At 41.7% G+C, this 26,848-nt stretch overlaps 1 protein-coding gene across 1 annotated transcript; it reads right to left on the bottom strand.

Moving 5' to 3' along the window:
* Positions 1–1,068: 1,068 nt before the first annotated feature.
* Positions 1,069–26,645, bottom strand: LOC106086431 (histone acetyltransferase KAT2A). The gene is made up of 3 exons (XM_013251113.2): positions 25,199–26,645; positions 2,055–2,710; positions 1,069–1,894 (listed from the first exon to the last, which is right to left on the bottom strand). Exons 1-3 carry the CDS (start codon positions 26,443–26,445, stop codon positions 1,365–1,367), a joined length of 2,433 nt encoding a protein of 810 aa, XP_013106567.1. The 5' UTR covers positions 26,446–26,645; the 3' UTR covers positions 1,069–1,364.
* Between the last annotated feature and the right edge of the window lie 203 nt (positions 26,646–26,848).

Genomic DNA, 26,848 nt, shown 5'->3' with positions numbered 1-26,848 from the left:
GTTCCGGTCTTACGGACCGATGGCCACGAGAACAATATAGCCATTGGCTATTTAAAGGCGCCAATAACTCGCCTTGTCGTATCGAGCATCATAGGCACTCAGTATTTAAGCAAGAGCCTGTGCCGCCCGGCCTCTCACTTAGACTCTGCACTCGATACCGCTTATAATGCACGACAACAGTTGCAGCTACTCCGTATGGAGCATTCCAATATCCGCAACCTATGGACGCTCACAGCTAAGCTTCTCGTAATAACGAAGAACACCACACAGATTGGAGTTCAAAGTTCTAGCCTGTGTAATGCTCATAGTTATCCCGTGCTTGGTCATTAATTATTTAAAGGCGCCAATAACCAGCCTTGTCATATCGAGCGTCATAGGTATTTAGGCAAGATCCGTTACCGCCTGGTTCTCGCTGAGACTTTCCACTCGATACCGCTTATTGTCAGCGACTGCAGTTGCGGACAATTGCAGTTCCGCAGCCTGATCGCAATAACGAAGAACAGCACACAGATTGAAGCTCAAAGTTCTAGCCTGTGTGGTGGTCATAGTTTTTTATACATCCCAAGAGATCAGGTGAGATTTAAGCTTGTAGAGATAGAGTCCGGTGAGAGGCAACGACCATCGCTAGATAGTCATTACAGTTTAATATAAAGAATCTTCAGGTATCTATATTTGGATCGTACATAATCTTTTGTCTCCCGCTGTATATCCGTTACTTACACCTACTGTCTAAGATTTTTGTGTATTTAAGGAATACCCTGTTATATTACTAGCCTTCGTGCCGATATCGATCCAGGATCATTTCTGACCAAATACTGCTACACCTCTGCAAATCCATTGCTACAACAACTAGCTTACATTTACTATTTTCACCATTAAAAAACAGGCATTTATTTATTATAGTTATTTCTTGGAATACTTTGTTTTATTCATTATGCCACACATTGACATGTAGTTTTAATATGATTTTCTTTTTTTCAAATATCAATTCTGAAAAGAGGAAAAAAGAACAAGAGGCTGAAAGAAATAAATACAACTACAATCTAATTAGAAGAGGACACATTAATGTAATGTTATATACGCATATTAGTTTAATTTTTAAATATATCTTCGGGGAGCGAAGAAAATACTCCCAAATTGCCGCTTAAAAATGTATTCTCAAACGATGTATTGAACAGAGTATTTTGAGACGAATTTGTAATACTAGAGTTTGCTGTAACATTCGTTACGTTTCGTTCATCCTTGGGCGTTTTCTTGTCGTCATCATTGTCATCAGATATTTCATAAGCTCTGCCGTCCGCATCATCTTCGCCATGTTTTTCATTGGGTGGTGGATCAAAGTTAGTCGACAACAAAGCGCGACATCATTTATCCCACAAACCTAATTCACGCATTTTGGTCTGAAAGTAACGTTCGAGATTGTTAGCACAACGATAGTATTCCGTTTCTGGTGAATTGTAAAAGCGACAATTAGTAAATATGCGGGCCATATCTGCCATAAATAGACGTCGTGTGACATAGTATCCTTTCTTCAGACGTTCTCCCATGGTCTTGAGGTCCATAGGATATTTTATGTGGTCATAATAATCGGGGACTTCGGCAGCAGTTACAGGTTTTAAGAAGGGCCAGGCCGAAGCATGGTGACGAACCGATTGTAGGACAGCGGCAAATGAGGCAGCCAACTTTTCCGGGTCAGATGATTCCTCCAATGGACGCCCTGCTCTATGGGCGCGCATTTGAGGTTTCCAACCAATTTCCCGTAATCCGGGTATAGATTCCACAGGTATTGAAGGCAATCCCTCTTTAAAGCAGGTTAACCCGGGTCGTACTTTTTGAACATCATTGTGACGCTGAGCAATGAGCTCCTTCAAAATTTCACTTTGTCGTCTAATAACTGAAAATGCAAACGCAAAAAACGTAATTAAAAATGCATTCAATTTTTAATGGAGTCTTTTTGGTATTTACAGCCCACAACAAGCCGATGTGTGGGTATGTCCATAGAGACATGGGGCGAATTAATATCCGCCACCTATTTTCAACCTCGTCTAACCTACCTGATATAAATTGCGTGTTAACAATACTAGGATGTAATTCGCAATGCATCAAAGTGGCACCATCATATTCTTTAATGTATCCTGCATATACTGGCCGAGCCAATTTTATATCCTTGGAAAACCCTTGCTTTTTGAAGTATCCAATTGCATCACAATCGGCATAAGTCAGTAAATGCAGAATACCCTTTTGGATACTATAATCTTTCAGATGGTTCATCAAGTGTGTACCATAACCCTTGACTTGCTCCGACATAGTAACGGCACAAAACACAATTTCCGTAAAGCCTTGACTTGCAAATGGCCTGAAGCATATGCCACCGATAGGCATATTCTCTTTGATCAGTGCGAGGGTCTTGTGCTTTGTATCGAAAACAAGTTGTGATATGTATTCGCGTGGCATCTCTGGCAGTTGATGGGAAAAAACACTCTGTAAACCCAATAGCCATAAAATGGTCTGCTTGTCGACAGCTTTCGTCAAAGAATTGCCCACCACATGAAATTCAATTGCTCGCTTTTGTTCCTCAGCTTTAACGTTTTCATCGCGCGATACATTTACTGGGAAAAGTATTTCGTTTTTATTAATGGCCTTTGATTCGGAAACCGCTTTCATGGCCCTTATGACTGTTTCATCCGAGAGATCTTCGTAGCTCGTTTCTCTGCAAGAAGAATGTAATATGTAAAATCATCGCACTGCAGCAAAGCTATTTATATGCGTATAGTAATAAAATATAAATTAGTATAATAATCCCTTTATCTATTACTTGATGTTATGTTAAGCTAAAAATTGGGAAGCCACTTAAAACCTGAAACATTTGAGTAATTCAGACCATATATTGGGGAATTGTTTAAAGTCTTAATTTCGCTGAGGCTTGAAAGTCTCATAATGCGATGCAAATGCAAATTTGCCCATGAACATTTCATTAGGGAAAAGGGGCACATAATGTGATCTACTTACGCATTTCGCAGAAAAAGGGGAATTTGTAGTCCAAATTTTCAATTATTTCCATTGTTCGAAAGTAATCCTGACATGCAAATTGCAAATGTTGCCTATGAACATTCCACTAAGGAACAGTGGTAAACTTCTCACATATCAATGAGTGCAGTCCGATTCAAATTTAAGCTCAATGATAAGGGGCCTCCTTTTTATAGCCGAGTCCGAACGGCGTGCCGCAGTGCGACACCTGTTTGAAGGGAAGTTTTACATGGCATAGTACCTCACAAATGTTGCCAGCATTAGAAGGGGAAAACCACCGCTAAAAATTTTTTCTGATGGTCTCGCCAGGATTCGAACCCAGGCGTTCAGCGTCATAGGCGGACATGCTAACCTCTGCGCTACGGTGGCTTACGTATATCCTGACATCAGACTTTTGGTCTTCCCGGTTTGCGTGTACCACCGTGTTTGCCTTCAAAAGACTTCTTTGCTGGAGCTTCTTCATCCATTCTGACAACATGACCTAGCCAACGCAGCCGTTGTATTTTGATGCGTGTAACTATGCTATCGTCGTCATACAGCTCATACAGCTCGTGGTTCATACGTCGCCTATATTCTCCGTTAACGCAAACTGGTCCATATATTTTACGAAGAATCTTTCTCTCAATACTCCAAGCACTGCCTCATCTGCTTTCACAAGTACCCATGCTTCAGAACCATATAACAGCACGGGTAGTATCAGTGTCTTGTAAAGTGTAGTTTTCGTCCATCGAGAGGTGACCTTGTTTCTAAACTGCTTACTTAGTCCAAAGTAGCATCTGTTTGCCAGTATTATTCTTCGCTTAATCTCAAAACTGGTGTCATTCGTTTCGGTTACATATGGCATATGACTGGGCTAGACCTAGAAGTCTCAATTTAGCCCAGAGAAGACTGAAATATGTGTCGTGAATAGCCTCCCTAAGTTTTATTCTTTATTATTACTCCTTTTCTTATATTTGATCTCTTTGTATGCGTGTGTAATATTTCGGTTTTGTTCCATTCTTATTGAATTCCATTTGTTTTGACACATTGAAGATGACGGTTTTTAAGAGAGAGTCTTGCTTTATCATTCAACCTGTTCGGTCGTAAAATTTTATTATTAAAAGCTTCACTTTAAATTTACAAGTCGGAGTTTTAATTTCGAAAGGCCATTCTAGTGACAATTTCAGAAGTGGGATCAACTCGTTTTATAAGGGTAAATTTAAAAAGGGGCCCTCGTGCGTGAAGTGATAGATGTAGTTAAGTTGTGCAAACGTGGAAGCACGACGAAAAAATAATTGAAAGTATCCACGACGGTGCTGGTGGACAAAGAACGAGTTATTCGAGAGGTTACACAAAACTCGGTGCAGAATAGCACATTTCAAAGCATGACTGAACAGGAGAATAATTTGCCATTAAGTGCTTCTTCGTCAGATTTTCTTGGTTTTAGCAACGACTCATCAGTTCGAGTAACATCAACAAACGACGTTGCAGTCACAGGAACAGTTACGACGGCGTGTAATGTTCGCAGTACTTCGGTTTGTGATGTTCGACTCAACAATTCAGCTTCAGTAACGTCCAGCGGTATGGGACGAAGCGTATATTGGACTGACGCAATGGCAAATTCAGATTTCCAACGGCTAGCGAGTAACACAAATTCTGTGTACACGAATTGCAACCCCATAGCGACAACAGAACAACAAATACACAAATTTTATTCCTTCTTCTTTTGCAAACGTTTCGCAGCAGAATACACACAGACATACGATGCAACAAAATGTTTTAAATTCCATTCCGTTTCAGCAATTTGCACAGGCCGATGATCAATTTGTCAACGTATTTTTGACAGAGTTTCCGTCTTTTGTGAATGTTGCCGAAATTCACCTGAAACGTTTTATTATAAAGTATTGGGTTGCCCAAAAAGTAATTGCGGATTTTTTAAAAGAAAGTAAATGCATTTTTAATAAAACTTGGAATGAACTTTAATCAAATATACTTTTTTCCACTTTTTTTCTAAAGCAAGCTAAAAGTAACAGCTGATAACTGACAGAAGAAAGAATGCAATTACAGAGTCACAAGCTGTGAAAAATTTTTTCAACGCCGACTATATGAAAAATCCGCAATTACTTTTTGGGCAACCCAATATTATCGATTGCAAGAAACGGGACGACCAATCAATAATTAAATACGTGATAAACGGTGTAAACGATAACGACTTAAAACGAGTTCTATCGGTAATGAACTTTGCGAATTGTTCTGAACTTTTGAGAACAATAATGAATTACAGTTACAACGAAAGTTATAAACCGAGATCGAATGGCACTAATCGGAGAAATAATGATAAGCCAAAAGTGAGTGTTTCACCCAGCAAAGTGACGACACCTAGACAAGAAGTGATGTGCTACAATTGCCGTAAACCAGGTCATATATCACATGAGTGCCCTGAGCCTCAGAAGCGTCTTCGTTGTGGAATATGTTCGAGTGTTGGACATAGCACTTGGGAATGTAAGGACAAGGCGACACCACAAAATGTAGTGTGCAATCAGATTAATGACACATCTGAGGAACCGTTCCATAAAATTGTGAAAATCGGAGACATTTCATTAGATGCATTGATAGACAGTGGTAGTGCATAGTGCGTAGCCGTTAGAATGAATATAAAGTTATCGACGGAAGTGCCCATTTGTATGAAACCTTACCGATCACCTTTCGCAAGACGACCAATAGTGCGCGAGATAATAAATGACATGTTGGCTGCTGAGATAATACGACCATCAACATCACCATATTCCTCGCCGATCGTACTAAACGAGAAAAAGAATGGAGAATTTCGCATGTGCATCGACTATCGACGTTTGAATGAAGTTACGGTAAGACAACCTTTCAGGATGCCTATAATAGAGGACATTATGGCACAACTCGCAAGTAATAGATATTTTATAATATTAGACATGAAAATGAGTTACCACCAAATTGAAGTTGATGAAACCTCGAAGTCTCTCACCGCATTTATCACTCAGGATGGACATTATGAATTCAATCGTATGCCCTTCGGGTTAGTTAACGCCGCCTCCGTGTTCCAGGAGATGATAAATAAGGTGATTGAGATGGCGGAACCCGACACAATAATAGCGTACCTCGACGATATTATTATACCCAGTAAGACGGCTGATGATGGAATTCGAATCTTGGAAAACTTCTTGCGAATATTGGAACAATGTGATTTTACTCTGCGGTATGATAAGTGTAATTTCCTTGCGAATGAGATTGATTTCCTTGGTCATAAGATAGACGAACGTGGAATTACACCTGGAAAAACGAAATTGAAGGCAATCGAAGGATATAGACAACCAGAGAACGCGACGGAAGTGTGTCGATTCATGGGATTATGCGGATTTTTCCGCAAATTCGTTAAAGATTTCCAGATTATCGCCAAACCACTCACCCACTTAACGACGAAAACCGGTAGTACGAATGTCATTTGGGGACCCGAACAAGTGACCGCATTTTAAACCTTGAGGAAGTGACGAGCCAGTATTAGCGTTATGTGATTTTGAAGCCATGCTTGAGGTTCACACAGATGCTAGCTGTGTGGGATTGGCACGAATACTTCTTCAATCGGCGGAGGAGGGACGTTCGTGGAGGGTAGTAATGTATTTCAGTCGAGTTTGTACTGAAACAGAATCTCGATATCACAGTTACGAGCAGGAGGTATTGGCCGTAGTCGAGTCATTGGCCAGATTTCGAATATACTTGCTAGGAAAGGGATTCCGAGTAGTTACTGACTGCTCTGCTATTTCAACCATTAAAGCCAAAACGCAGATAATCCCCAGAATTGCACGGTGGTGGATGGCTCTAATGGAATACGACTTCGAGTGCATACATCGAGCGGGTAGCAGAATGGCTCACGTTGACGCCATGAGCCGAGCACCTATTGAGGAACCAATTGCCCATGTCTCTATTGCAACCGACGACTGGTTGCTAACCATGCAATTGCAGGATGAGAAATTGTCGACTATCGTAAAAGTTTTACAAGGAGAGCTTAAATCCGATCAAGAACAACAAATTCGAACAGATTACCAGTTGGAGAATCAAAGGCTCTATAGGAAAGGCGATGGAAAATTGTTGTCCCTGAAGCGATTAGATGTCGCATCGTTAAGTATTACCATGATGATATGGGTCATTTTGGAGTAGAGAAGACAATCCAGCGATTATCTCAAAACTTTTGGTTTCCCCGCATTAGAAAGTACGTAAAGGACTACATAGCCGCCTGTGTGGAATGTTGTTTCAACAAAGGGAAAACTGGAAAGTCAAAAGCAGAAATGTACATCAGCGATCGTGACCCTGTACCGTTCCAGACATTGCACGTTGATCACCTAGGCCCCTTTGTGCGCAGTAAGAAAGGCTATGCTTACATATTGGCTATCAGCGACGCACTCACCAAGTTTTTAATTGTCCGACCAGTACGGAATACATCAACAACCCCCGTTATTCAAATTTTGAATGAAGTTTCTGGGTATTTTGGTTTGCCGGAACGTGTGATTTCGGACAGAGGTACGGCGTTTACCTCTAAAAAATTCGAGAATTTCTGCGCTGAATATGAAATTTATCATATCAAGACAGCTGTGAGAACTCCAAGGGTGAATAGCCAAGTGGAAAGGGAAAATAGCACGATTTTGAATTATTTTAGGACATCTACAACGGATCCAAGGGATTCGGATACTTTTTTGCTTCGTGTGCAGTGGACGGTAAACTCCCAACCTAACAATACCACCGGATTTAGTCCGCACGAGTTGATCTTTAACTTAAAACTGTGAGACGTCATACAAAATAAACGTTTAGCAGCTATTATCGAAACGGAAGGTAAAGTTCCAGTTGAAAGTAATCAGATCGAGGCCCAACAAAATATACGCCAATGCCGTGAACAGTGGAAAGCCAGATTTAATGAGGCACATAGCAAACCACAGCAGTATGAAGTTGACGATATTGTAGTCATACAGAACGAACTACCATCAAAGGGCGAATCTCGCAAATTGGAACCACGATTCAGAGGGCCATATGTGGTGGCGAAAGTTCTTGGTAAGAACAGATACCTATTGGAAGAGATTAAGGGGATGCAAGTCAGTCAGAAGCCATTTAGTTCAGTCTACACTGCTGAGAAAATGAAGAGATTTTCCGAAAGATGACGAAGATGACATCGGGACGATGTCTTGTCAGGAGAGGCTGAGCTGTCGTGAATAGCCCCCCTAAGTTTTATTCTTTATTATTACTCCTTTTCTTATATTCCATTCTTATTGAATTCCTTTTGTTTTGACACATTGAAGATGACAGTTTTTAAGAGAGAGTCTTGCTTTATCATTCAACCTGTTCGGTCGTAAAATTTAATTATTAAAAGCTTCACTTTAAATACACAAGTCGGAGTTTTAATTTCGAAAGGCCATTCAAGTGACATATGCTTGTTCACAAGGAAGGCGAAGGTGGGCCAATTTAATGCACCACGTTGCCTAAATAGGACGATTTCGATATCCGACAAGTTCAAATAGTTAGATATCTGACAAGTTATACTTATGTACGCCTAAGTAGTTTGGTAGACTGCTATGGAGGTTCAGAGAACATGTTGGCTTAGCATAGGTGGAGCGATGAGGACCACGCCCACTAGGGCACTGGAGACTGTTCTAGATATCCGACCCATTGACATACAGATTAAGTGTGAGGCTGCCACTGCGGCTATGAGACTTAAGGCGATGGGAGAATCGATTGAGGATGGGAGCAGCTCATATGATTGCGGGATAATCGAGGCGACTATAGGAAACCTGGCAGCAAGGGCAGGTATCCGAGCGGAAACCTGAGATTAACCGTGAGCGGGACAGTTTTGGATTGACGAAACCCTAGTATTGCCATCTGCAAAATCATGTTACACGGATGGATCAAAGCTAGAGAACAGTGTGGGCCTGGGGGTCTACATTGAGAACCTAGAGACTGAGATCTGTTTTAGACTGTCTTGCAGTCTTGCAGTGTAAGAAGGAGATTAACGCCTTCTCTGAGGATGGCAAAATCCGCATCGTTTGGGTGCAGGGCCATAACGGAGTAAGGGGGAATGAAAGGGCCTGGGGTCTACATTGAGAACCTAGTGACTGAGATCTGTTTTAGACTGTCTTGCAGTCTGGCAGTGTAAGAAGGAGATTAACGCCTTCTCTGAGGATGGCAATATCCGCATCGTTTGGGTGCAGGGCCATAACGGAGTAAGGGGGAATGAAAGGGCAGACGATTTGGCGGTGAAGTCCAGAGGACTGCGGTCAATAAACTTGATTATCCCGAAGCCTTTCGGGTCGACGCAGTAAGTGTTCTGCCATAGCCAACTAAAATAAAAAATCATAACTGGACACACAGGACTACGAGCTCACGTATGTAAAATCGGTGCGGCAAGTGATAGCAGGTGTAGGGCATGCAGGGGAGATGTTGAGACGTTGGAGCATTTCCTTCGCCATTGCCCGGCTTCCGTGTCTAACAGATACCTGCGCTTAGGTGGAGACACAATACCAGACATGAACCATCTTAGGGGCGTGGGATGGAAAACAATTAAGGATTTTATAAGTAGCACGGAATTCCTAATTTAGATTTTCTTTTTCGTTTTTCGAAGTTACTTTTTTTTAGTATTTAAAACGTACAACAAGCCGATTTCTGGTTTAGGTATATGTCCATAGTGACATGGGGCGGATTAATATCCTCACCCTCTTTTCAACCTAACCTAACCTTGGACAGGTTAGGTTAGGTTGAAAATGTTGAAAATATGTGGAAGAACTTTTAATATCAAAATCCATTCACATTTGCTCGATATGACCGCTTTTTGCTTTGACTACTGCTCTGATTCGGTCTATTGCAAGCTCAACAAACGAGCTTCAACAAGTAAAAGCGTGATAAGTACGGCCGGGCCGAATCTTGGGAACCCACCACCATGGATTCTGCTAAAATTTTATACAAAATAAATTTAGTTGAATGGCATAATTTTTTGGATTTTTGGACCGTACTTGGCACAGTTGTTGGAAGTCATAACAGAACGAATGTGCAACATTTTAACGAAATCAACGAAAATTGCGGTTTTCAGGGGTTAAATGTGTCAAATCGGGAGACCGGTTTGTATGGCAACTATATCAGCTTATAGAGTGATTTGGGCCGTATTTGGTACAGTAGCTGAAAGTTGTAATAGAACGCCGCATGGAAAATTTCAGTCAAATCGGACAAAAATTGCGGCTTGTAAGGACTCAAGAAGTCAAATCGGGAGATCGGTTTATATGGAAGCTATATCAGGTTATAGACCGATTTTTATGTATGGTTTATATGGGAGCTATATCAGGTTATGGACCGATTTTGGCCATACTTAGCACAGCTGTTGGAAGTCACAATTTCAGCCAAATCGGACAAAATTTAGAATGGCTAGATTAGTATACCCCCATCCTATGGTGGTGGGTATGAAAATGAAAACTTCAGCAAGAAAGTCATTTAAAGAGGATTACTTTAAAGGAAATTTAATTTAAAAAAGTTCGGCCGGGCCGAATCTTATATACCCCTCCACCATAGATCGCATTTGTCGAGTTCTTTGCGCGGTATCTTTTTTAGGCAAACAGAGAATATTGAATTAGAACTGTTATGGTATTGAAGCTATATCAAGTTATAGTCCGATTCGGACCATAAATGAATGCTGAACATTGTAGAAGTCTTTGTGTAATATTTCAGTTCATTCGGATAAAAATTGCGCCTTGTAGGGGCTCAAGAAGCAAAATCGGGAGATTGGTTTATATGAGATCTGTATCAAGCTATTGATCGATCATCAGAGAAGCCGTTGTACAAAATTTCTTCCAAAACGGATGAGAATTGCGCCCACTAGAGGCTTAAGAAGTCAAGATCCCAGATCGGTTTATATGGCAGCTATATCAGGTTATGTACCGATTTGCGCCATACTAAACACAGTTATTGGAAGTCATTACAAAACACCTCATGTAAAATTTCAGACAAATCGGACGAGAATTGCGCGCTCTATTGGCTCAAGAAGTCAAGATCCAAGATCGGTTTATATGACAGCTATACTAGGTTATGAACCGATTGGAACCATACTTTGCACAGTTATTAAAAGTGATACCAAAACACCACATGCAAAATTTCATGACGATCAAGAACATATATACTTATGGGGTCTCAGACGCATATTTCGAGGTGTTACAAACAGAATGACGAAATTAGTATACCCCCATCCTATGGTGGAGGGTATAAAAATGGCTTCATGGCTGTTAATGACGAATAAGAGTACCATCAAACAAAACCATCAGTACTAAGGATAATTAAACTTGGCCCGGCACGGGATAACTTTGAGCTGCGGGCTGTCGGGCGCGTCAACAGGTTGCGGATAGTGGAATGCTCTATATGTAGTAGCTGCAATTGCAGTCGCCGACAATCAGTGGCATCGAGCGGAAAGTCTCTGTGAGAGTCCGGGCGGCACCGGCTCTTGCATAAATTGTGAGTGTGTATGATGCTCGATATGGCAAGGCGAGTTATTGGCGCCTTTAAATAGCCAATGGCCAATCTGTTCCCGCGGCGATCAGTCCTTTGTACCCGAAAGAGTTTGCTCACCTATAGGAGCCAGACGAGGATCGCCACCTCCACATATAGACATGTGGCTACAACAACTTAATTTAATTTGGATTAAACTCATAATCAGAATGAATTAAGAAGCTCCAGCCAAGAAGTCTTTTGAAAGCAAGCACTGCAGTAGACGCAGACGGATCAAGACTCCGATGCAAAGATCAAGCGGTAAAATTTCGCATCTTGTTCTTGAGCGGTCGTATTTGGTTTGTGTGGCCAGGTTATAGAACTTGTTGCCTAATTACCTCAAAAATTTCTGCGCAAACCCATCTACTATCAGGCGCAATTTGCTAAATTATTTCGTTTTTTGTAGCGTAATCCCTTAAAGTTTATAAATTTTCTTTTATTGTTGTTGGCAACTTTAAAATCCTTTAATATATTTTAATTGAAGTGTGTTTTTTAGCTCATAAGTTTATTTGATTTGTTATAGAGTGAATTGTTTATTATACCCTCCACCATAAGATGAAATTTTGCACAAATACTTCTTATTAGTGTAGGTCGGTTGGTATTGTAAATGGGCCATATCGGTCCATGTTTTGATATAGCTGCCATATAAACCGATCTTGGGTCTTGACTTCTTGAGCCTCTAGAGTGCGCAATTCTTATCCGATTGGAATGAAATTTTGCACGACGTGTTTTGTTATTATATCCAACAAGTTTGCTAAGTATGGTTCAAATCGGTCCATAACCTGATATAGCTGCCATATAAACCGATCTTGGATCTTGACTTCTTGAGCCTCTAGAAGGCGCAATTCTTATCCGACCAGAATGAAATTTTGCACGACGTATTTTGTTATGATATCCAACAACTGTGCCAAGTATGGTTCAAATCGGTCCATAACCTGATATAGCTGTCATATAAACAGATCTGGGGATTTGACTTCTTGAGCTTCTAGAGGGCGCAATTCCTATCCGATTTGGCTGAAATTTTGCATGACGAATCCTCTCATGACCATCAACAAACGTGTTTATTATGGTCTAAATCGGTCTATAGCCCGATACATATCCCATATAAATCGTTCTCTCTATTTTACTTCGTGAGCCCCAATGGGCGCAATTCTTATACGAATTGGCTGAAATTTTACACAGGTCTCCAACATATAATTTAATTGTGGTCCGAACCGGACCATATCTTGACATCGTTTTAAAAGCAGAACAACTCTTTTCTTATATCCTTTTTTGCCTAAGAAGAGATGCCGGGAAAAGAACTCCACAAATGCGATCCATGGTGGAGGGTATATAAGATTCGGCCCGGCCGAACTTAGCACGCTTTTACTTGTTCATATTTTTTTTTTAATTCTATCAACGTGTTGTCCAGTAGGACGTTGGTTGATTAATAAATAATTGAATTAAATAAAAGAAATCCCGAAACTTGGTGTCAGAGATTGGCGAAGTTCGCAGACGATCGAGGCGCACGGAAATCTATTCTAAATTTGGGTAATGAGACAAATGTTCTGTTATAGCCAATTAATGACAGTAAGATTTGAATAACCACATTTAAAAGTTCGATACATGTGATTCTAAAAAAAAACATTCTTGCATTCGCGCATAAAGATTACCGCAGAAACTATCTTAGTTAGGATGAGAAGTGAACTATGGAGCATTTGCTTTGTTCGTGCCTGGGTCTGCAGGGGTCAAGACTCTCCATTTCGGGCAGGATGCATTTTTCCGACCTGCCAAATGTATACCGAAATAGATCGACTAGACGGAATGGTTTCATCGGTGGTTTTGTCGAGAAATTACTTTGTTCGTGCCCAGGTCTGTAGGGCCCAAGACTCTCCATTTGGGGGAGGCTGCATTTGACCGATCTTGAACGTATCCCGAAATAGATGAATGGAATGGTTCCGACAGGGGACTCTATAGAATCATTCGAAATTTTTGTTTGAAGGCCACCGTAGCGCAGAGGTTAGCATATCCGCCTATGACGCTGAACGCCTGGGTTCGAATGCTGGCGAGACCATCAGAAAAAAAATTTCAGCGGTGGTTTTCCCCTCCTAATGCTGGCAACATTTGTGAGGTACTATGCCATGTAAAACTTCTCTCCAAAGAGGTGTCGCATTGCGGCACGCCGTTCGGACTTAGCGGAGTCCCGGAGGAGGCCCCTTATCATTGAGCTTAAACTTGAATCGGACTGCACTCATTGATACGTGAGAGGTTTGCCTCTGTTCCTTAGTGGAATGTTCATGGGCAAAATTTGCAATTTTGGCCACACTGATATTATCCTTGATGTTTTATGGATTGAAAGCATAGGTACTTGCGAAGATAGACGAGAATGTTCTTGGTGTGTTTGACATGAAATGTTTCTCCTCTGAGTTAGTGGAGAATATTGGCGCCGTATAAACAGCAATATCTATGACCTGTATAACATCGATGTCATAGCTAAGCGTATCCTTTTGACATTCATGCGGATTATTCTGCATATCGGACCATATTTTGATGTAGTTGCCATATAGATCAATCTCCTATTAAACTTTTCGATCTTTTAACTTGTCTGTTAATAAAAAATTGCAATATAAAGAGAACCAAACATCACGAGACTTTGTATCAGAAGTTGAATATATTTTCTTATTTCACCTTATAATCCAAACATTTCATTATTTGCCTACTAAAAAACTCTCTTTAGCATAACAGAAGGTCGGTTAATTGCCGTTTTTACTTGGTTTCTCACCAACATACAATTGACATATTTATTCCTATCAAAATGTCAGTAATAAAATATGACCGCACCAAATTTATTAGTTCATTTTTGACAAATGTATTGTAATCATAACCTGATTTATGCTTAAGCCTCATGTGGGTAAATCTTTTCGACTTAACTTTTAATTATTCCCGCTGTTGCATGTCACTTATGTGAACATGTAAGTCCAATTGTGACAACATGAATAAATAAAACAGAAGGAAACGAAATCTAACCAAGGCAGTTAAATGGCCAAATATGAAAAGACTCTAAAGACACCAATGCAAATACCAACAGAAATTAATAAAATAAAAACGATAGGCAAGCAGCAAAACTTACGCAAAAAGCTAAAACAAAAAAGGACAAATTAAAGATATAAAGTTCGGGCAGGCCGAAATTTGGACACCCACCACCCACCCGTAGCAACTATATTAAAATATGATCCAATCAGCCATACCTAGCACAGACGTCGAGGATCTAACGATGCTCACTTTTCAAAAATTCCGCGAAAATGGGTAGTAAATCAGCCTTGATGCGTGAAAGAGCGTTAATGGGGAGATCGGTGTACATGGCAGCTATATCCCAATATGGTCCGATCAGCACCATATTTTAGAAGAATGTGTAGGAGTCTAATACAACTCACTATACTAATGTTGGGTTATAAATACGCAATTTATGGAAGGAAGACCTTAAATCGGGAAATCGATAAAGCTACATCGAAATATGGTCCGATGTGAACCATGAACTCCACATGGACGACGAAGTGTTTAACACAGCTCACTGTGTCAGCGAAATGTTCCTTAGACCTGAAATCGGGAGATCGGTATATATGGCAGCTATATAAAGATATTGTTCGATCTAGTCCATATTCGATACGGATTTAGAAAATCATCACCCACTGTGCTAAAATTCAGCGAAATCGGGTAATAAATGCGGCTTCTATGAACCAAAGAGCTAAAATCAGGAGTTCGCTATGAATGACAGCTATATCCAATCATGGCGACCACCGTGGCGCGTTGTTTAGCATGTCCGCCAATGACGCCGAACGCCTTCTTCAAATCCCGGCGTGAACTTCCGAAAATTTTTCAGCGGTGGTTATCCCCTTACTAATGTTGGCTACATTTTGAGTTTGAGGTTGACCGAAAAATTTTCAAGGAGTTTAGAATCAGTTTCTTCCTTCTACTCTTAAGACATCTACAGGTGCACATTTAACTAAACTGATTGCCCTTCTAGAGTTTTTTGTTTAATGACAGACTTCAGTATCATTAAACAATCGCACCATATGACACCATGGAGATAAGCGATTTGCATATGTTAATTGCTGTGCCAATGAGTGGACCTTTCATTTTTGAACAAAATGAATTTCTTTAAGTAAATTTTGCTCAATTTAGACATAAACTTTCTCACGTGCTCATCCCACTGATGATTTTTCGTTAATATCAACACCAAATTTCTCGTATTATTTGATATAGATATATGCAATTAGTTTTGCACAAACGTTTACGCCAAACATGAAGATTTTCGCCATCCCAATAAAAAATAACTGCTCTCTTTTAGCTGGCCAACTGCTGTAAACAATTGTTGACTTCATTAAAATTATTTATAACTGACAAGCATTTTGATTTCCTAAAGATACAGCAAATGAATTATCAGCAAATGTACCTATGAAGTGTATACCTGACTCATGTTTCAACTCTCTCCACAGTGAATTTGAATAAATGTTTTATAGGAGCCCTGTGGGAATGCGTTGCCTAGTGGATACGTGTTGGAAAGGTGTCTATCAACATTAACAGTTGTTGTTGTTGTTGTAGCAGTGTATTGTACACCGATGTGGCAGCCCTTGCCAATGAAGGATTACATGGGGTCAATCCGGTACGTACCACCGGCTGCCATGGGATTGAACATTAACAGTAATTCCTAGATTCATAAGAAAACAAATAGTTTTAGTTAATATTTGGGTACCTTCCATTTATTAAGTTCAGTAGTAATTCCTCTCAAAACAACTCGATGTCTATTGCAAATCTTGTGAAATTACTGGGCTAAGTTTACCACCAGCCATATCATTAGATATTAATGAATTACCGAGCATTCTGAAACATACTAAAATTCCCAAAGCTGTCCAAAATCTCATCTATCGGAAGGTGTAGACAAGTTTAATACAGATCTACAAGTAAGAAAGCATTAACCCTAAAAAATCAAAATTCTAACTGATAAATAGCCGAACCAATACAATTAGGTGTGAAAAATTGGTAGGTTAGATTAGGTTTAAGTGGCAGTATGCCATCAGACTCACTTAGACGGTTTCGTCCATTGTGATACCACAGGAACAGAAGAAGGAAGATGCCTTCTGGTTCCTACCGTTGAACCATCCATATCGCTTCAAAAAGCCCAATAACTTCAGAATGTTCACATTCGCTAAACCAGACAGATTCTCAAAGAAATAAGAAGCTAAGGTTAGGTTAGAGTGGCAGTCCTTTACAGACTCACTTAGACATTTTTAAGTCCATTGAGATACCACCGTAGCGACAGCCAAGGCTACTGGTGAGAATCGAACCCTGCACTGGTAATCCAAGCACGCTACTAACTCGGCTACCGCGGCGCCCAATGAGAACCTAAAGTGGAACTCCTTCTGACTGCAAGAGCAGGACACACACAAAAGGTGTTCTATAGTCTCTTCTTCTTCGATGTACTCACAGCTTCTGCAAGTCTTTACTGGCAATCTTCAGTCTGTCAGCATGTTTTCCGCTTACACAGTGACCTGTCATGACGGACACAGTGACTGGGACGACTATTCTAGCCAATGACAGAAAAGCAGTAGAGGCCACATAGTTTTGGAATGCCCACAGCCCCCACTTTGTGACCATCTATCATTCGTTGCCCTTCGAGCCTGGTCCTGAGAACTTAGCTTACATGTCGCTAGAGGCATAGGTAGTTCCTAGTCTCGCTAGCTTGTCTGCTTTAGAATTCCCTGGGATATTTCCGTGGCCCGGCACCCAGAACAGATGAATTTTGAAATGTTCAGCCATCTCGTTGAGAGATCTGCGACAGTCGAGGGCGGGTTTTTGTTTTCAGAAATACGTTCTCCAGGGATTTAATGGCTACCTGGCTGCCTGAGAAGATATTTATGCCAATCGTCGTAATGACATTATATCTTAACCATTCCACCACTTCCTTAATTACAAGGAATTAATGATACACATTGCAGTGGTCGAGTAACCTCTTCGATATGACCAGTTCTAGATCTTTAGAGTGCACCCCAAAATCTACCTGGTCGTTTAGTTTGGAACCATCCGTATAGAAGTCTATGTAACTTCTGTTACCAGGGATATCGTAGTTCCAATCGTTTCTATCAGGAATAGTGGTACAGTAATTTTTATCAAGAAGCGGCTCAGGTAGGGTGTAATCCACACTGCCTGAAACATCGGATATTGTATCAAGTATAACACAGTGTCCGTAGCCGCCACATGACTAATGAGAAATCTCCCTTAACCTATCGGCAGTGGTAACTGCAATTTGGGTAGCCACAATGTCCAGAGGCATAAGATGTAGCATTCAATTCAGTGCATCAGATGGTGTCGTCCTCAGCTCTCTTGCAGGTATATAGGGCAAGAGTGGCCTTTCTTGCCCTTTCCAAAATGTTGGATTTGAAGTCTCTTAGGCAAAAAATTGGGGTGTTTTGTTTAATCAATCACTAACATGGTGTGCCAAAGTTATTGCTGCTGCGGGTAAAATCTTTGGCATGCTGAGGACGTTATACCAGACCCAACATTTTACACCCATTCACATTCGCAAAAATTGCTAGAGTAATCAAAGAGCTCTAACATTTTGTATACACAGAGGTATATTTGAGTGTAATCGTTCTATAAGCTGATATAGCTTCCATATAAACTATCTCCCGATTTAACATCTTGAGCCTCCAGTGGGTGCAATTATGTTGTTGTTGTTGTAGCAGTTTATTGTGTACTATCTTTCGTCTGCTTGATTCTGTTGAGTGTCAAGACCCAGGAACTCCGCGACTAAGATGGGGTGCGTCCACAGGGATCTGGGTCTGAGTCGAGTGGGTCTGGATGGGCAGTTAAACAGGTGACGTGTATCGTGCGGTCCCTGGTTACAATCGGGACATACATCTTGCACGTCGGCATCAATCCTAGCTCTGTGGGAATTGAGGCGGCTGCATCTGCCGGAACGTAATTGAGCCAGAACCACTCTGGTTTGCCGGGGGAGGTCGATTTCTTCGGGTGCAATGGGTGGCGGTCATTCTCCAAGGACTACATTTACCCGGTAGCCAATTAACGCGTCTGCTACCGTGTCTGCATGAATGTTGTTCAGACCCGCTTGATATGCCGCTTGATCTAGAGGTTCTCTCTTGTAGCGCTGGACCTCACGCTCTAGATCGCGTAGATCTACCTTAAGGCTTCTGGGCGGTGGGTATCTATCCACAAGATGATGATTTGGATGATTTCTGCGATAACAGCCCAAAAGGTATTGCTTAGACAGCATGTAGTTATGTCTTCGCACTGGTAGGATCTTTGTCTCCTGATGGAGGTGGTCCACATGAGAACTGAGGAGACAGCCCGTCGCAGTTCGGAGGGCGGCATTCTGAAAGATCTGAATATTATTCCACTGCGTGTCACAAAGTTGACGTGACCACACTGGCGCTGCATAACTTACCACAGACCGGCCAATTGCTTTGTACGTGGTCAACAAGGTTTCTTTGTCTGCACCCCAAGTGCTGCCAGCGAGTGACTTGAGGACCTTGTTTCTACTTTTGACTTTATTGCAGATTGCTGTGGCATGTGAGGAGAAAGTGTAGGAGCTGTCAAATGTGACGCCAAGTATTTTGGGACACTTGATGGTCGGAATCATTTCTCCATCGACCATCACAGTCAGCTCAGTATTCACCTCTCGCGTATTTGTAGTGAACAGTGTGGCTGAAGATTTGGTGGCGGATATCTTCAGATTTCTTGCAGCGAAATATGAGGCAAGCTCGTTGAGGTAGACGTTCAACCTATCGCAGATGTCATCAATGGGAGGGGGGCCTGATGCCATGATCGTACAATCGTCCGCATATGATACGATCTCTATGCCGTCTGGAGGAGGTGGGATGGAGGATAGGTAGAGGTTAAACAGAGCCGGAGATATCACCCCACCTTGGGGAACTCCCTGTTTCACTCTACGGTGTTTTGACTTCTTATCCCTAAATTCCACAAATGACTGGCGGCCACACAGATAATTCGCGACCCAACGTTTCAGGCCTGGCTGGAGGGACGTGTTGGTGATGTCCTCAAATAAGTTGGCATGGCTGACCGTGTCGAATGCCTTCGACAGGTCCAGTGCCACGAGGACCGTCCTATCACATGGCCTGGGTTGATTGAAGCCACGGCAAGTGTGTGTGGTGATGGCAAGCAAAGCTGTTGTTGTGCTGTGCACACTCCGAAATCCGTGTTGATGCTCGGCGAATGGAAATTCTCCTACGAGGCTCGGGAGGAGTAATGCCTCAAGCGTCTTAGCCACTGGTGAGAGAAGGGAGATCGGTCTGTACGACTCCCCCAAATTCGGGTCTTTACCAGGCTTCAGTAGCGGGATCACTCTGCCCATTTTCCAGACATCGGGAACTATAAGAGTGTTCAATGACAGGTTAAGGACAGTGGTAAGGTGGAGTTGAGTAACTCCAGGTAAATCCAGATTCTTCAGCATCAATGTAGAGATTCCGTCGGGGCCCAACGCCTTGGAAGATTTGGCGCCACGGATGACATTCGTAACTTCGCCCACGGTAAATTGTGATGGGTGTTCATCGGCTCGGAGACCACGAATACGGCGAACGGCTGTCCTCCTTGCCCTGTCTCTCTCGGGATGCACAATAAATTGATGGTTGAACAACCTGGCGCATCTCTTTGGATCAGTCACGGTTATCTCGCCAAAAGTCACTGAGGTCCTGTCGTCCCGTCTACCGGGGTTCGAGAGAGACTTAACAGTGGCCCACAGTTTGCCTGCACCGGTGCCTAAGTTACATTGCTCCAAGTGTTCCAGCCACAAATTCTGCTTATGTTCGTTGACTAAACTGTTTATTTCCAGATTCAGCTCGCTGATTCTGGGGTTAGCGGGGTCCATAGCACGAATCCCATCACGCTCGTCTGCGAGTACCACTGCTTGCGCCGGGAAATTGGGTCGCACTTGCGGTATTCGACCGGCTGGAATAAAGCGAGCGGCTGCTGCGTTGATGATGTCTCGGAATTTCCTCTCGGCCACAAGCACATCAGAGGAGGGTGGCAGTTCATTGAAGCGGCGATTGGTATACTCTCTGAAGCCAGTCCAATTGGCCTTCTTGTAGTTGATGAACGTCCGGCGCTCAGAGGTTATGAAGTCGGGTGGTCGGTCGATGGTGAGGATTATGGGGAGGTGGTCTGACCCCAAAGAGATGACGGCTTGCCAGGATACGTCACTCAGGAGATCAGGGGATGCGATTGAGATGTCTGGCGAGCTGCTGCACCTCCTCGTAATCCTAGTGGGGGCATCCTCATTCACCGTGCAAAACGTCGAGCTATCTATCTGCTCTGCCAAAGCTATGCCACGCTGGTCGTTGCCTAGGGGAGAATGCCATGACGAGTGATGTGCATTAAAATTCCCCAGAACCAGACGACTATGGCCAGATAGCAACCCACTTATGTCGGGGCTGTAGGCCTGGCCATTAATCAGGACACAGCTGCCAACCGGCGGTATATACACGTTGTATATCTCTATCTCGGCAGTACCAGACCTGACTGCTACTCCCATACATTCCATGTATGGGTCACTAGCGTCAAGCGCAGGCGAGATAGGTCTATACTGCACGGAATGGTGTATAACGAAGGCCAATCCCCCACCTCCATTCCTTGAGCGATCCTTACGTAGCACATTGTAGCCGTGACAACTGTGCAAGCTGCAGGTGTTAGTCAGCTTTGTCTCCTGGATCGCTGCGACCGATATGCTCTTCCGACTCATAAAATCTACAATCTCATCAATCTTGCCTCGCAGTCCATTGCAGTTTAACTGCAAGAACGATACATTTCCCGACACTGGCCTGGCAATAGTAGGGCTAGGGTGCTGTATTTGCATAAATTGCCGTACGGGAGAGGTCGGGGGGGTCACATAGTCCGACGACGAGGACGCCGAAGGCGACGACGGCGACGCTTTTGACCCACTGCTGGCTATGTTCGCACAGCACCTAGCGACATAGCCAGTATGACTATACTCCCGTAGCGAAGTTAGGCCAGAGCAAGAACGGAAATGTTCCCACTCCAAGCACCGGTTACACCTCACCGACACTGACCGATGATGAAGGCGGTTCTGGCAAACCGAACAGAACCAGGGTCCGGGGTTCATTTCAATCCCGGCACGGACCAGAAGCGTATGGAGAAGGCACTCCGGGATGTGCCCCTCCCATGACGAAAAAAGACGAACACGTACACTGAGGCGGCAGCCCTTGCCGATGAGGATTCCATCGGGTCAATCCGGTGCGTACAACCGGCTGCCATGGGATTGGGGTGCAATTATTATCAGGCTTTGCTGAAATTTTACATGTTAACATCTGTTAAGAGTCCCAACAACTACCACAAGTATGGTCAACATCGGGTAAGAGCTAATATAGCTCCCATATAAACCGATCTCCCGATTTAATATCTCGAGAGGGTGCAATTATTATCCGATTTGGCTGAAATATTGCACAATGACTTCTGCTGAGACTCTCAAAAACTTCGCCGAGTATGGTACAAATCGGTATATAACCTGATATAGCTCCTATGTAAACCAATCTCTTGATTTGATTTCTTAAGCCCATAGAAGGCGTTTACTTTAACTTACGACTTTATTCCAGAATTGTGTTTTCCATTTTACAGATTTCCGGGGACTATAGTAGAATTTTCCAGCGAACATTTTTCTAGAATATTTTGATATACTGAATCCCAATTTAAATGAGTATTTAGCCCTGTTTCCAAAAAGGGGCCGAAAAATATTTTTTTACAAAATAATCCAAAATATTGAACTGGTGAATATTGGAGTTTGTGATGCTGAAATTTAGCTTTTTTGACTCAGGAAATTTCACTGAAGAATACTGAAAAAGAACTAGGGCGGCCAAGTAAGCGCCTTTTTAGATACACTCTGCAATTAAGGCAGTTATTGCTTCATTATTGCCTCTTATTTAAAATTAACGGTACTAACCATATGTTCATGTCGGTGACACCTTTCGCTGACTAATGTGCTTTTTGTTATGTCCTCTTTAAGATCTTATTCTATTTTGGTACCCCAGTCAAACAAAAAGTTTAATTTTTGGGGAAAATATGTACCTAGCATTCATTTGTTATAAAAACCTTTGTACGAAAACATCGATAAATTGAAGTGGGACCTCAAATATAAACATTTTCATTTTTCAAAAGATAAGTAAAAAAATTCCATAACAATTTTCATTTTCGACATTTGCATTTTTGTCCACCGGGCAACACTGGGCGTCGGTATGACTAGTTTATGATAAATCTGGCATAGTTTGTCGGTTATTTCCGCTCTTATGTCAGACAGCGCAAAGATCATACTAATCTGATACTTTTAGCCCCTTCTGTGTTGCTTGTAATATACAAGTGGATATACATTTTCCTGTTGTGCTTACCTCACAAGAAAGAAGACAAGACGGAATGTGCAATCTACAGAGGAATAAGTCTCCTCCTTATCGCATACAAGATACTCTCGAGTGTACTGTGTGAAAGATTAAAACCTAAAGTAAATGAGATAATTGGGCCCTATCAATGCGGCTTTAGACCTGATACTCCTTTACGTTCAAAGGTATTTCAAGCCATGTCTGAGTTTGGTATACCTGCAAAATTAATAAGACTGCAGGATGACACTCGCTGATACGCGTTCCTCAGTAAGAATAGGAAAGAATCTCTCTGAACCATTTAATACCAAACGAGGTTTCAGACAAGGAGACAGCCTATCGTGTGATCCCTTTAATATCCTGTTGGAGAAGATTATACGAGATGCAGATGTGAATAGATATGGCACACTAATCACAAGAGAACACATGCTACTCGCCTACGCCGACGACATCGATATCATAGGTCGGTCACCGGAGCCTTTGGAATAAACAAAAGAGAGTCAGTAAAAATGGGTCTGGCAGTAAATGGAGATAAGATGAAATGGATGGTTTCAACTCCCAAAAAGCCTTGCACAACCGAGCAGATAAAGAAAATGGAGAAAGTTGGGAACCACAACTTTGAGACAGTCAGTAACTTCATCTACCTCGGCATCGCCGTAACCGAAACGAATGACACCAGTTTTGAGATTAAGCGAAGAATAATACTGGCAAACAGGTGCTACTTTGGACAAAATAAGCAGTTTAGAAACAAGGTCACCTTTTGACAGACGAAGATTACACTATAAAAGACACTGATACTACTCGTGCTGTTATATAGTTCCAAAGCATGGGTACTTGTGAAAGCAGATGAGGCAGTGCTTGGAGTATTTGCGAGAAAGATTCTTCGTAAAATATATGAACCCGTTTGCGATAATGGAGATTGGAGAAAGGCGACGTATGAACCACTAGCTGTATAACGACGATAGCATAGTTACACGCATCAAAATACAACGGCTGGGTTGGCTAGGTCATGTTTTCAGAATGGATGAAGAAGCTCCAGCAAAGAAGTCTTTTGAAGGCAAACACGGTGGTACACGCAAACCGGGAAGACCAAAAGCCCGATGGAAAGATCAAGTGATAGGAGATACCTCGAAACTTGGTGTCAGAGATTTTAGAATGAGCGCAGAAGATCGACGCCCTTGGAACGTTATTCTACTTTCGGCTAGTGGAACAAATATTCTGTCATAGCCAATTAAAGTAAAGTAAGTAAAGCTTACCTCAAATATCTTGAAATACCCTTTAGCAATTTTTCTTGCACATACATATGTCTTCAATTTGTAACTTTTTTTCAAACTTCTATACATAGCTTCAGTAAATTCCTTAGGCTACTTTGTTTTGAATTTTTTTTTAGTCAGCTGAATTATTGTCCGAAATATAGGCTGGTACTATGTTTACTTTTCGCAACATTTTTTCGCTACTTATTGTTCGGGTATGTTCAGGGATTCACTTTCCCTTTAAAAACAAATTGTTATAATTTCGTAAACAAAAAGCTAAAATTAATAGGTACATTATGGAAAAAAGTTTCTTATATGGTATATTAACACCTTATTTGCGTGATAAAAACAAGTTGTTTCAATGGGTGATCCTAGAATAATTTAAGAAATATCCATTCGCAGACAAATAAATATGTGTGCAAGCAGCTATATGGAACTCTGGTTTATAACCGTCAAAATTTGCTTTGAGTCTGTCAAAAATCTTACTAGCCCCTGGGCTACTCAAAAATTATTCACCACACTTAACGTCATAATTTTACTATCCCTACAACTTTGCTACCATTCGACACAAAGCCATAGTATCAATCCCATAGCTACAAACGTTTGATTGTATCACAAAACTTTTGAATTATTTAAACCCCAGCTAGGAGCACCTTAAAATACGCCACAAAAGTGAGAGCACGTCAAATGAATTTGTAGCATATTTATAAGCGCCACCGCTAATTACTTTTATAGCAATTTCGAAGAACGTGACGCAATTACACTCCGCGACCAGCCTTTAAGTTTGAACTTGGAGCTTATTTCATAATATGGCTGAAGCGAATAAAATGTCATAGACACCAAAAAAAAACATCATAATTTATTTCATGTTACATAAAAAAATTGTAAAATACAGTCTTAAGTGATTCGTTTGTATTTACTTCCCTTGTATAGTTTGTTTATGAAAAAGGACAACATTTTATTATCAAACATTAGAGAATTTACTGTATGGGAGTGTAAACTTACCCACAAGAACGCTCACTAATCTCTTTTTTAACCCTTTTGTGAGCAGGCTCCCCACTTCCTACTTTTTTGGGAGCGGTTACGCCAACAATGCCTGCTGCTGTCCCAGCAGTATCCTGTTGTCGTTTACGTTGTTGCAGAAGAAATGCTGTGGGCGGCCGATACGATTGGTCCCATATGGGGGAGTCATCTTTAAGGAGTTCGCCTTTAAGCGCTTCCAGAAATTTTGGCATTTGAGTAATTATAGATCTTTTGTCGGCTGGGAAACGATCTCTCTCCGATATACACTTCTTTTTGAGCTGTTGAGCCATATATTGGAAAACTGTCCTGAGCAAGGTTCTTCCGAATACCAAAGACGTTTCAAAATGGCGCAGGGAATTGCAAAAGGCGGGAACGTGGCAGAACACCAACCAACGGGTGTAATTAATTTTGTACGTTGAAGCATCATCGTTCTTCAAGTCAGCCCTTCTCATAGATGGTGGTTCAAAATTATAGTGATTAAGAAAGTTCAGAAATGTTTTGGCTACCTCCGTCATGGTCTGCAATTCATATGGACTCAAATGGTTATATTTATAAAAGACAAATGAATAAACGGCCTTTGCAATGCAGGGTGACTCGAATGGTGGATCTCCTAGGGGGCCTCGGATAACCGCTTGTTGTCTCGTTATAACACACTGGCGTAGTAAACGAAACAGATACAAATAGACCTTTTTGGTGTCCTCGTCATCTACGCGCTGCATGGACATGAATAGATTTTCCATATCAATTATAGCTCCCAACAGATTATTCATTTCCGCTCCGGAAATACCATCCAAATGAGCAATATGGCTTTGCAAAGAATGACGGCAACTCGTGTTGCGACATTCTTCATTGAATTCTGGGCAATACAAGGACTCTACATCCCGGTGGCGATTTTCTTGTGGTGTCTTCCAGCCAGTGCATCGACATCCTTCGCTCTGACAGGCAGAGTACATGGAAAGCTTTGCTAGCTTTTGTCCAACAGGCAAGTTGAAAACTTTTTGTTTACGTTGTTGTATGCGCTGTAAACTGTTTTGACGACTCCCTTCAGCTGGAGCCGATCCGGCACCACTGCTCGAACTGCTCGTCTGCCTTCCCTCTGTGGGAGCCGATGCTCCGTTGTTTGCACTAACATTCTGCTGCTGATGCGTATTTGATTGATGTTGCATGCTATTGTTGGCAGCTGCACCTCCATCTTCTTCCTTTAACGTTATTAATGAGCCACCGGACATAATATGCAATGTAGAACGCGTATGCGTGTACAGAGAGTTGTTTTGTTTATAAAACTGCTGCGTATTTCTTTGCACCAAGACGAATGCAATTTCACAATACTCGTCCAGAAAATCACGTATTTTCTTACAAAGAAGAACAAATAAAGCCCTAATTTCACAATTTTATATCAGCAAACAGCTGTTCAACCACACCACAATATACATAAATATGAACGTATAACTGAAACTGTTTGTCGAAATGGGCAGAAAACGGCATTGCCGACTTCACAATTTTAAAGAAATCTTCATAAAAATTGGACAAACATTTTTTTCACTATTTTATTGAAACTGTCAATAAAATATCAAAATATACATATTTTCTTCTGCAGCCGATAATCTTAAATTGAATTGCACAAGCTTGTGA

Source organism: Stomoxys calcitrans, chromosome 1 (genome assembly GCF_963082655.1).
Source record: "Stomoxys calcitrans chromosome 1, idStoCalc2.1, whole genome shotgun sequence".
NCBI lineage: Eukaryota > Metazoa > Arthropoda > Insecta > Diptera > Muscidae > Stomoxys > Stomoxys calcitrans.
The sequence above is the reverse complement of the archived record's forward strand: the minus strand, read 5'-3'. Positions and strand labels throughout refer to the sequence as shown.

What these genes read in the sequence shown, in the direction of transcription:
- LOC106086431 (XM_013251113.2), bottom strand. Translation starts at nt 26,445, where the DNA reads ATGTCCGGTGGCTCATTAATAACGTTAAAGGAAGAAGATGGAGGTGCA. An exon ending in ATTAGTGAGCGTTCTTGTGG is followed by an intron (nt 2,711 to 25,198) that starts GTAAGTTTACAC and finishes TTCTTCTTGCAG; the next exon opens with AGAAACGAGCTACGAAGATC. An exon ending in TAACACGCAATTTATATCAG is followed by an intron (nt 1,895 to 2,054) that starts GTAGGTTAGACG and finishes TTGCATTTTCAG; the next exon opens with TTATTAGACGACAAAGTGAA.